We start from the raw sequence: 12,214 nt of genomic DNA, 5'->3' as shown, positions 1-12,214 counted from the left end.
ACTCTATTAAAAACGTACTAATAACTAGGAATTAGGTAAGAATTTTCATCATCCCCAACCCAACTCCGTGTCATCATATTCCGACAACAAACTATTTCTTATTTCAGCTATACAATGCGCAGAGGCGATGAGTCACCACTTAGGGGTTTGAAATATAGACAGTAGCCGATTCTCAAACTTATTGAAGACGCATAAAAATTTCATAAGAATCGATCGAGCCGTTTCGGAAGTGTAGGGGAACGTACATTATTACATGAGACAGATATATATTAGTCAAATCTTTATGCCTTTTTTTAAACTACTGTTAAGACTGCAAGTTTGAAAGTTCATGTTTAACATGATTCATTATCTGTGACCCAGAATTTAAAATTAGCTATCATGAAATTATAATTCTCTGTGACTGGATCAGATAACAAGGAGGCAATTTTATTGTACCTTGTCTATAAACAAAATATGCATCGTGTGTTTATTATTTTTATTATACTTTGTCATTTCAGAGCTGATAATTATTTTTTATATAATGTTATGGGAACCTTTGTTACGTGTACATTGTTGATAATATCTACATTACATAATGAAGGGATCTAAATCGTGGTAAAAAATTCTGTAGGTTTATCAAATTCGTAACATTGAAAGTATTATACAATTCTGTCTTTATGTAATCTACCCGTTCAACGTCCACAATTTAAAAAAAATGTTGAAGGATTTGCAGTTTTATTGTACAAATTTTGAACATATAGGTACAAGAAATAAATGTACATTTTTGTAAATAAAGTATATTCCATCTTTGACAAAATAAATAAAAATATATTTTTATTAATATAGATTTTTGTATTAAAAATGTATTAGGGTCCTTCAAGAAAAGACTGTTACAATTCTTAAAAAGCCGGCAACGCACTCGCGAGCCCTCTGGCATTGAGAGTGTCCATGGGCGGCTGTATCACTTAACATCAGATGAGGCTCCTGCCCGTTTGCCCCCTGTTCTATAAAAAAAAAAAGAAAGTCAATAGAAACTTAAACCTTATTATGAACGTAATTTTTAATGTTAATAAAATTACGGTAAGTAAAAATATGAAAAAAATCGAAAAAAAAATGTTGATGTGTATAGGATGAGATAATAATTGATGATGTCCAAATTAAAAACAGTTGCCAACGTTTCTCGCAATATATTGCGTAAAGGAAGTCATATAAATAAATAATTATCACAAAATCAATTTGTGTTTAAACCAGATATTATTTCGTAAGGTCTTTCTTGAGTAATTCTCTGCGTAAGTGGTACAATTTGAAACGCGGATGGGTAACTCAATAGTGGGCAATAGTTGTGGTTTACTTGAAGCACGTAACTAATTATACACATACAAATATTGTGTATTATGTCATGTTGGAGTCGTAAGAATTTAATACTAGCTAACCAGCTATCGTTGTTTTGTACAAGTTATGTTTTAGCAGGTATTGAAGCCTGTAAACTAAGTCTAGGAGACCTATACATCGGGGTACTCCGCACTTCCAATGGTTCCAATGAAATTGTAATTTAACAATCCTTACCAGAATAACCTTTTTATAATGAAAAATATAAAAACTAACTAAAACTTTATTAATACTAAATAATATATCCTTCAAGAAGAGGGCGTACCAAAATGTTCCAGGTTAGTATGTACTAAAAAGAGTGGGCTAAAAAAATCACATCAAGGAGAAACGAACTTCGCATGGGCAGCTAGTATTGGAATATATTATTAATATGATATAAAAGTCAGAAAGAAGCTGATTAAAACTGGAAATAATGAAGAGAAAATATTTGTTTTTTTCTAACAGTACCTCCTTTCTTAATTTCCTTAATAGTTTATTGACAGACTGCATATAAGGGAATGAGTAGGTGAAAACGGTTATATTTTAATAATAACTACCTTTTGTAGATATTATGTGTTCATTGACATGTATTTACGTAGGCCTAGCTAGTTAATTTGCATCGGATTATGGATATTGGTCCTTTTTTCACGCCTCTTTCCAATAGATTCCGTTAGTTGTAGTGACAAAAATTTTAAGACCTGTCTCGGCAGTCCATTTATTAGCAAATAAATAGATAAAAATTTGCAAATACCTCAACGTTCTCTCTCTATAGGCTTTTATGCTCGCAGTGCAGACCTGAATCTCTTTTACATCTCAACTCATTTTATGTTACCACGAAAAGAGTGCTCGACCTAGAAGACATCTATTTATTTTTCCTATATTCCCCTATCATAAAAATGGACTAGTTAATATTTACTTACTTGGCGTTTCCTACCGTCCCGTGACTCTATAAATATGTTTAGTAATATTTTGTGTTTAGTACTATTTCAAACGTGGTCATAGCTGATATCATCAATAGACTTTTCATAGACATAATGAACGTAAGTTCTACATAATGAGTGATTTGGAATATCTTAATATTTCCGTATATTATGCATTGTGTTATTTAATAGTTAATCATACGTGTAATCAATTATCATTCAATCACTGACTTAACTTCCGAATTGGTTAAGGGTTTTATAACCAGTGGACTAAACGATTATATAATACCATCGCCTTTTACAAACATTACGAATTCTGACATGTTTGAAACATTTGTTACTTAATCCCCAAAAAAAAAATAGCCATATAGTATTGTCTTTTATTAACATAACTTTTACACATTTAATAAAACACTTTTTTACGGATTATAGTTATGTATTATTGTATTTAAACTTATAATTATTTGGACATAATTTTAAATTTAAACCGACGTTTCGCGTGCTTTACAGCGTGCGTGGTCACGGTGACTGAAGACAAAAGGTGTTAAATGTCAAAAAGTATTACAGCTGCAGAAAATGTTGTGTTATCTGTATTTATTTCCCCGGAGTTGGTATCGATTAAAATATTTGCATCGTGAGCAATTTCTGCAAAAACCCTACATACTATTTACATACTGCAAGTGAGGATAGACTAATGAATAAATACTCATAATTATTCTTATCTACCCACATACTCTTGAAACAACTAAGAAACACAAAGAAAAACTGTTTGCTGTAACGGCATGCCTGCCTATAATTTTTATTAAAAGACAAAGATTCTGCAAATTTGGGTTATGGCTTTTCGAGATAATTAATTCTATTTGTGCAGTCGGTCAAGCAGAACTGTTAAACGTGTCTGCGTCATTGTCACGCTTAGGCAATTATTCGTTTAAAATTAATTGATCAACGGAAGGAAGTAATTTGTATGTTATTACACTTAATTAATCTATATACATAATTAATGGTTATATTTTTGAAAAATGCGTTTTTAGTGTTACAAATTTATAGGAAATGAATTAAGCACCAATAATTATAACATGTACTATGCTTATTTTAACTATCCTTTGAAGTAATACTTCTTTTGGCGCGTTAGGGAAAATTGATGAGAGTATATTCTTACGACGCGTGCGTACGTTGTCACAAAAACCGACACCATGTTTATGACAGCTTCAGTCAACATTTAAGTTTTTTTTGTTATAATCGAACAAACTTTATTTAACGAGATAATGCATTTTAATACAACTTTCAATGTATTAAGTAACTTTTTTCTATTGTGTAGTGTTTTTCTACAATCGTAGAATTTTGAAAAGATTTTTATCTTGTTACGGCAAAGAAATACAACTTGTAACTTGTTTTAACTGAATCTAGATATTTTAAATATAAAAGAAATAACTTTTTGAAATACTTATATCTAATTTACAGAAGAGAATACAACAGGGATTCAGCGGTTTAGTTCTAGAAGATTGAGTTTGTATGCTAAATTTAATTTGAGTCTATTGTATAAATATCTTCTTTAACGCAAAGCCGGTGTAAAAAAATTAAAAAATTTAGCAAAATCTTATAAAAATAACATAATATATTCAAAGAAAGAAGATTTATATAACAATATATATTCATATATATATTGTCAAGAAAACAAACTAAAAATACACTAAATTTAAGATTCTTATATAATAATTATCAAATATTTTTATTGTTTTAGTAATTCCTATAAAAAGACCTTTTTGTGGTAGCTTTTTTTATCAAAATTAATCTCTTAAAAATAGATTACAAATTAATATTTTGTTTAGTGAATTAAAGATCTAAATTATTACGTATGTACTACATCTATATAATTAAGAACTAAGGCCACTTCATAGACCTGCAAATTGAGACCTTCGCATTTCAGCGCAGTGATATAACATACGCTAATAATGACAGGTTCAAGTTTTGACATTGACAGGCAGGGTCTTTCTGATAACGAGTGGGTTTGATGAATTAAATATAATATATGCTTTATGTTGTCCCACAACTCGTCGACAGACCCAGCTCTGTAATGTAATTTTGTTTAGGGCGTGTTCTCTCTGGGAATAGATGCACCATGTTAAAAATTCCATAGGTTATAGACACTATGTACCTATAAAAAATATTTTAGCAACAAAGTCGACCAAATCTTATAATCACGAAATGATATCTAAGCAATTTTGTAAATTGCCAATATAAAATAAAATAAAAATTCTCGCATTCATGTAGCTTAGTATTCTGATAAATTATGTTTTGTTTAATATTTCGTAGTTATTAGCGAAAGTTTTTACCGTCCCTTTTCATTTTGGCAATTTACGTAGCTTAGTTTCAGCAGAATTTGTCTCACGTGTGGTTAATATTATATCTACTTAATAATATACAAACCTCTTAAATCTCAGCCTCCGTCAGTGACAAGTTCACAAATAGAACGACGTTTAAATTCACAGGGGCTGCTTGCATTTAAAATTTCCGAAAGTAGAACTAACAGCTATTGTAAGCTAACAAAGAATATTCACAGCATGTAAAAGAGAATCGCAACAATAGGAAATGAGGTGCGTCCTCAATACTTCCATTTAAACAAATTGTTAGAACAAAAAGATTAAGAGACAAAACGTCGCGTTCGCGATCGCATCGGGCTTGGATTTGAATTTCGAACGCGTGTACCGCACGCGCCGACTCTGCTGTTACTGCTACAGATTTCCCGCCAAAAGTATGCGCTATCAACCGTACTATCTCATTCATCGGTCTTATGCAATGATTTATTGTCCATACTGTTGCAGATCAGGTCAAATGAACCGTTGACCCACAAATTCAAGGTCAATTTTTTAGATAGAAAAGCGGTCTTCATGATATTGTATTACTGTTTTCGCGCCAGTTTAGTATCGAATAGAAATTATTGTCTTCGTTACGTAGTAGCTTAAACGGGTATATAGATATAGTTTAGAACTGTTACGTTTCTTTAAATTAAAAAAAACATACTTCATTAGAAATGTTGAATTATACATTTTTCTATTATTTAAATAAATATTAAATTTTACAATTACATAAATTGGCTATAATATTTGACTTATATTTTCATTTTTAGTCTATGCTATGTCACGAAATATCGTAAACAGATTGGTGAACATATATTAAGTGTTTAGTTTAAAAATGCCTGCTACTAATAAACAAAAATGATTCTTTAAGCATAGCAATTGCCTTTTAAAATTATTAGGGGCAAAAAGTACTTGTAGTGCAATTTAACTAGCCATACATTACTGATAACAAACAGACAGTCTCAAGTATAAAGGTCAATTATAGTCAAAAACATACAGATGTGTTTTTATTTCATAATTATTTCATAAAAATTACATAATTATTTTTCTCACTTCATAATATGTATAATCTAGTTTTATATACTTGTAATTCAGATGTTTTATTCGAGAATTCTATTAATTTTACAATTAGTAGAAACCAGTTAATACTAATTGCGTTGTTTTATAAATAGGCGTATTATTATATACTTTGATATGTGGAATAGATATGAGCTTTTGATAAAATAGCTTATGTTGTATTATACATTTGTATTCAGTAGAGTAAAGCCGAGTCGTAGTAAATAAATTCTTATATAATTAAGTCTTATTATATGGGATTATATTAGTTATTTTTATTTAATTTATGGCAGTGATTTTATTTATTATTATTATACAAACTAAAGAAAACAGTAGAACAAGGTCAGTTTTCAGACGTTTTATCTTTGTTTTGAGCCAACTGGGAAATAAAGCCATTTGAATTCATAGCTTTTAAGCCCGTACTGTGGTTGCTTTTCCGTTTCAGGTTTTGGCACTTCATCAGAAATCAAATCAAGCACCTCTTCAGTAATTTTAGGACGGAAACCTTTTTCATCAGCTTCGTAATCTACTCTTGTTCTAACTCCGTTTCTGCCTGTCACGTAGTAGTATCCTTCCTTTGAACCATCAGCAAATCCCTTTTCATAGTGTCCATGGAAACCAACCGTGTAGTTGAAGACGTATAACACCCCCATCATATAGTCTTTTGTAACACCTTCTGGGAGTCCATCTTTCTCACCAGGATTTTTGTGATAAATATCCGTGTTTTTGTTAACTATTTGCATTTGAGCCGATAGTAGTTTTGGAGATTTTGGAGGTTCCAACTTTGTTGTATCGTATTCATTTAAATTGACACCTCCTACAGCGCTTTGAGGTACTCCTACAGTGTTTTGAGGTACTCCTATATTTGGTTCGTAACTTTTCGGGTTACGCTCAATTGAATGACTTGGTGAGTTTGAGACACTTTGACTCTGTGCATAATTCTGAGGTATCTGTGGAGTACCTTGATATGAATTACCAAGAGGAGGTTCTATTTCACTATTTGGAGCACTTATTTCCGGATTTTGAGTATTGAATCCAGATCGAAGAAGATTATTTGATGGATCATTTGGCCCTTGGTCTGCGTTATCATAATTGTTGTTTGATCCAATATTTTGCATCCTATTATCAGTTTCTGCATTTTCGTATGATGTAACTTGATTATTGTAGTTTTGTTGACTTGGGTTATTTGGGGGAATTAATTCTTGCTGTGGTAATTCTGCTCTTCTATTTAGACCCTGATTGGAAACTTCAGGTATTGCTTGAGAGCTTCCTTGGTAATTATTTAGGAGGTTAGTCTGCGGTTGGTAGTTTTGCGAGGCTTGATTCGTAAACTGATTATATTTCTTTTCAACTGGAATGTTGTCTATTTGACCTTCTTGATTAACTTGAGAGTTATATGGATTTTGCTGATAATTAGTTGGTGGATCAATTCTTGGTGCAACTGTAGTAGTTGTAGGTAAACTACAATGAGAGCAGGCCTGTACAGGTGAAGCTGGTTGTTTTACTATTTGCAATGGTGGCTTTGGCCCATTCTCGATTCTTGTTCCATCAATGTTTGGATGGTTGCTTTCAATTGATGAAGTAAGCGACGTTCGTAATAGTGGCGTATCTTTGTTAGGCGCTTCATTTCTTTGGACTGGACTCGATGGAGTTTTTGAAGTGCTTGTTAGAGACAAGGAATGACCAGTCCGTGAATTTTGAGAAGCAGTTCCAGGATCTGAAATTTTATATGAAATTTTTATTAGCATTGAAAAAGTAAACAAGCTTCACTTGGAGACATTAAACATTGATACAAGTGAATAGAGATATAATTATTAACAGAATGATATTTTAATGCAGTGATTTCAGAATAATTACGATATATATAATGAAATAAATTTATTGTTATATGAATTTTTTTAGACAACTCTTGGAAATCAATAGAGATGAATTTAGCAACTGCTCAAGAGCAGTTTCATTAAACGGCGTTATGAACTTACATGGCTTAACGCGGATATTTTTCATAGACAATATTTTGAAGGCGCCATTTTCGTCAGTTGCATAGACTGTCACGTGGTATACTCCATCTGCTGTGATGAACCCAAACTCTCCCATTATAATTCCGTTTTCATCTAAAAACACATTGTTGGTTTATTACACTTGGTAAAAGAAAAGAAATATTAAAAATCTATAAATTAAAAAAAAATATTACATTGATACATTCTATCAAACACAAAACCTCCACTTACATTTATTTATTTTAATTTAATTTAATTTTTACTTTGATTAAATAATATTGATATGGAGAATAGATAGCAGAATGTTTTAAATAGCCGTGATCCTTCCAAAGAACATACTACTACTACAACGATACGAATTTGAAATATAATGAATATATATAGAACAATTTTCGAAATAAAATCTTTACACAGTTCCGTTAAAGTCCGATAGTTTAGATACCCGTTATATTTTTCGTTAATAACACGTGATTCGTGAGCAAAGTCCCTAAAGTGTATAAAATACGGAGACAGGAAAATATTAAAAAATATCTACGCGGATTGAGATAATCTGCTATAATTTATTCATCAACTCGAATAACAAATTTGATTGGATTTAAGAAAAGATATGATTAATTAGATTCATTTACAAACAGTTTAGCTTTAAAATTGTAATTAAACATAGAATTAATACTTTACATTTTTAGATTATTATTTAAATATAACGAACTTTAAATACTCAGCGTAAAGCGTACCTTTTTGTTAAGGCGACATGAGAATAAAGTTTTAATAGTATCAAAATATTGTACTACCTACTTTGAATACCTAACTATGCCTCCTACACTTACTGGACTTATTTTAAATCTTAGTCTAGACTCTAGACAAATATTTTAGAGCTAGAGACTCTAGAGCAGTGTTGCCCAACCTTTTTGGCGCCATACCCCCCTCTCTATGTAACATACATAAATTTTAGTATTTTAAAAAAAGTTTACTTAAGAAACATAAATTACAGATTTAAAAGACAGTAAGTAACTTTTCAATAGATAATAAAAAACGTCGAGTGTTTTTTCGAATTGCCTCTTAACAATAAAATTTTAATAAATGGCCCCCTGTGGGTGAGTAGGCCACACGTTCGCAATCACAGTCGCTCGTTGCCCATCGGTGGAGACCGTGCTGAGAGTTCGCGATCTAGACACGTGCTTCACGGATCGACTGGTGCCCATCAGTTATAGGCTATTAAAAATAATAATCTACTCATAATCATCATTAAATAAAGGTTATACAAATTAGGAGCTACCTTTTTTCTCATGCCGATGCTGTTCACCATCTATTGTGAAGCCAAACTCGTAGGGTCTGTTCTCATCGGTATATTTATCGACTCCATTTGCATTTCTTGATAATATTGTTAATATGGATAAAGTAATTAGTACTTTAGTGAACACCATTCTGAAATTCAAACCATATAGTCATCATACATTTGGTAATTTGGTTATTTTATTTGATTGTATATTTGTATTATCTTGTATATGTTTTTAATGGTATTTCTTTTAATTCCTATATATATTTTGCAAAACTTATGTTTACTGTCGCAAATATTAGATATAAGGTTTTATAAAATTATCAGTAGAATTCGTAATATGTATGATGTTGTAGACTTAATAAATAAATACATAATACTATAACTACGTCATAAGTAACAAACTCTTTTATGTAAAATGTATGACAATTTAAGTAAACATAAATGTTAAAAAATATTAAAATATATACAAGATAATATAAAAATGAAATGTTTGTTAAGCAGATAAAAAAATATCAGCAAAACAGCTAATTATGTATAAAAGAGGAACTTGTTGATGTTTTATTTAAAATTGACATTCCACTACCGAATATATCCAGCTCTGGGTAAGTATTGTTCAATCCGTTATAGTCGTGAAGAAATTGAAAAAGAAGTGCCTGAACTCCTAACTTTGTTTTTGGACACAGAATTTGTAAGGGGTCGTCCCTCATACCCATATTCCCAAGGTCTATAATCAGCAAAATGTTCCAAATTCCGAGTGCAAAAACAATGTTAATGTCCTGAGGTCACTGCTTTTGAAGATCTTCGATCGTATCGCGATATTTAAATTCGCTAAGAGTCAGTTGGTACGGATGTATTGGAGAAAAAAATTGTAAGTGTTAGTTAATGTATGAGTGAGTGATGGATCATTCTTTATGAGAAGTAGTTGTCTTCCGTCCCTAGTCTTCCGCACATTAATTGTTTAAGTACCATGTTTCGTTTAAAATCTTCTTATGTGTTATTTGTATTATTTTGCCTTTGTCTTTTAAGCATAAAGAAACGGTATTCGAATTCCGAACTGATATTAAGAAGCTGAAGACTTAACAGAGAACACCGTATAACAACGTAGAAAATAGGACACAGCTTGAAATATTATGAGCAGTGTTGGCCTTGTGACTCTCATACCTGAGGTCGTAGGTTCGATCCCCAGCTGTGCACCAAGTGTGTGACTTTCTTTTTATGTGCGCATTTAACATTTGCTCGAACGGTGAAGGAAAACATCGTGAGGAAACCGACATGTCTTAGACCCAAAAAGTCGACGACGTATGTCAGGCACTGGACAGCTACTTGCCTATTAGATTTAAAAGTGATCACGAAACAGATTCAGAAATCTGAGGTCAAGACCTAAAGAGGTTGTAACGCCACTGATTATTTTTTTAATTTGTTATTTATAAATATTATACATTGTATGCTATATACAAACCCAATTATTTATGGTCATAACTTCTTCAGTAGACGGATGTTTGTACGCGGTAATAGTACATAATACGACGTCAGTACATACTTAACACGTCTTTGAATTTGACGATGACATAACGGACAGCATCGAATAGAACAAACTCAAAGCCGCATATTAATACAAGTTATTTTTGGGCATTTAAGCAAAAATTTGTAATTAAATATAATAACTTGATCGTAAATATCTTTATCGATGTGAATATTCGTTAATTTCAATGAATTTTATTGTGTTTGTCTAATTCTATCGATAATATTCAATTTTTTATTACTCATGAATTGCAAATTAGAGGATTACCTTGGCCATCAGAAGAAATTGATTGTATAACGACTTACAATTTAAACTTCCGTCTAAAGTTATTAGTGGAAATGAATTATGTACATATACTAGTATTAAGAATATTGAAAGAGCACAAAAACTATGTTTTCTTATACAGTGCCACAGTGATGAATTTAATTTAAATATCAATTCAAAATTTACTAATGTTAAACTAATTTTGTTTTGTTATAAGAAGCCATTTTTAAACCGATCTTTATATACGTTTTTTAAAAGATTCAACGATTAAAAAATTTTACACTTTATATGATTGGCTCCCGTACCTGTACGTATATAATATTTACCAAAAAAGTACCCTTACGGGCGAAGCCAATACGAAAAATATATACGCACAGAATTCTGATCTGACACTTCCACAGATCAACGATAGAAAAAAAAATGCATCCTGCACAGTCTCTATTACTTATGAAAATTTTATTTTATATATTGACTTAAGAAATTTAAATTTTAAATAAAGAACATCTGCAAACAACACAGAACTTACATATTTAAATTATTGTAAACATGGCTAATTAGTATGCCTTCAATATTTATTGATTCGATAATTAAATTTTGGTACTTTCCATAAGAGTATTCCAATTATTGTAACAAACATGAGCATTAAATGTTTTAAGGCAAACATTTTAAATATTTAAAAATAACACTGCGTAAATTCGCGACAACGTATCTAAGCATTTGTGTAGCAATGGGTTAACTGTATAGGTGCAACGTCATTAATTAAGTAATATAGCATAACAAATATAAATACGAGTATTAGGATTTATAACTACATTTTAATATTTGCACGCGGCCGAAGTGATGCAAAATTATAAAAGTCAGTTATTTAGTAAATTCAGTAGGAAAACGAAACATTAGCGCGTCACAGGTGTATATAGTAATAATTAAGTACAGTTTAAAATGAACACAATCTAAACAAAATTTAGGATCACAACACATCTCTATGGTCCAAGAGAAGAACTTAAAAAAAAAATATAAACCAAATGTTAATTGACGGCTACAAACGCGAATAGATAAATTTAAGTATTTTCAATCAATTCACATTTATATCCTTATGTTATTAAAATGTATTGTTAAAGATTGTACATGCATTTTATTTTTTAAAAATTACCTTATAGTTAGTCATAGAACGCGCGGAGTTGCGGCCTATTGCGCAAATGCCGGCACGAAACTGTGCCGATACATAGATCGATCGAACTTATTTACTTGCCAGAAGATGTACGTGGATAGAAGAACATTTTAGATTCGTAAGATTAAGGTAAACATTTATCGATGTGTATAAAAATATTTCATACAATATTTTATATTAATACGGGTAAGTCGTATTAGATTTGAGATCTTAGCGCTTAATCTGGCGTCTGAAACTTACACTACAAACCAATGTAATAATAATAATAAACCTAATTATTAAATCATTTAAGTATCGAATTGAA

At 30.9% G+C, this 12,214-nt stretch overlaps 2 protein-coding genes across 3 annotated transcripts in view; both read right to left on the bottom strand.

Moving 5' to 3' along the window:
• Nucleotides 1-5,012, bottom strand: part of LOC110994694 — a 37,157-nt gene extending 32,145 nt beyond the window's left edge. The window contains exon 1 of the mRNA XM_022261491.2: nucleotides 4,695-5,012. The gene's annotated coding sequence lies outside the window, so the exon portion shown is untranslated. The remainder of the gene's footprint in view (nucleotides 1-4,694) is intronic.
• Nucleotides 5,013-5,606: 594 nt separating this feature from the next.
• LOC110994696 (protein lethal(3)malignant blood neoplasm 1) lies at nucleotides 5,607-11,997 on the bottom strand. Of its 2 annotated transcripts, XM_045630572.1 has the most exons (4): nucleotides 11,893-11,997; nucleotides 8,954-9,102; nucleotides 7,660-7,791; nucleotides 5,607-7,397 (listed from the first exon to the last, which is right to left on the bottom strand). In XM_045630572.1, exons 2-4 carry the CDS (start codon nucleotides 9,099-9,101, stop codon nucleotides 6,040-6,042), a joined length of 1,638 nt encoding a protein of 545 aa, XP_045486528.1. In that variant the 5' UTR covers nucleotide 9,102; nucleotides 11,893-11,997; the 3' UTR covers nucleotides 5,607-6,039. The 2 variants fall into 2 exon arrangements, with proteins under 2 accessions (XP_045486528.1, XP_045486529.1); XM_045630573.1 differs by lacking the exon at nucleotides 11,893-11,997 and having other exon boundaries at nucleotides 7,660-7,793; nucleotides 8,955-9,098.
• Nucleotides 11,998-12,214: the final 217 nt, after the last annotated feature.

This window comes from Pieris rapae, chromosome 12 (genome assembly GCF_905147795.1).
Source record: "Pieris rapae chromosome 12, ilPieRapa1.1, whole genome shotgun sequence".
Taxonomy (NCBI): domain Eukaryota; kingdom Metazoa; phylum Arthropoda; class Insecta; order Lepidoptera; family Pieridae; genus Pieris; species Pieris rapae.
The sequence above is the reverse complement of the archived record's forward strand: the minus strand, read 5'-3'. Positions and strand labels throughout refer to the sequence as shown.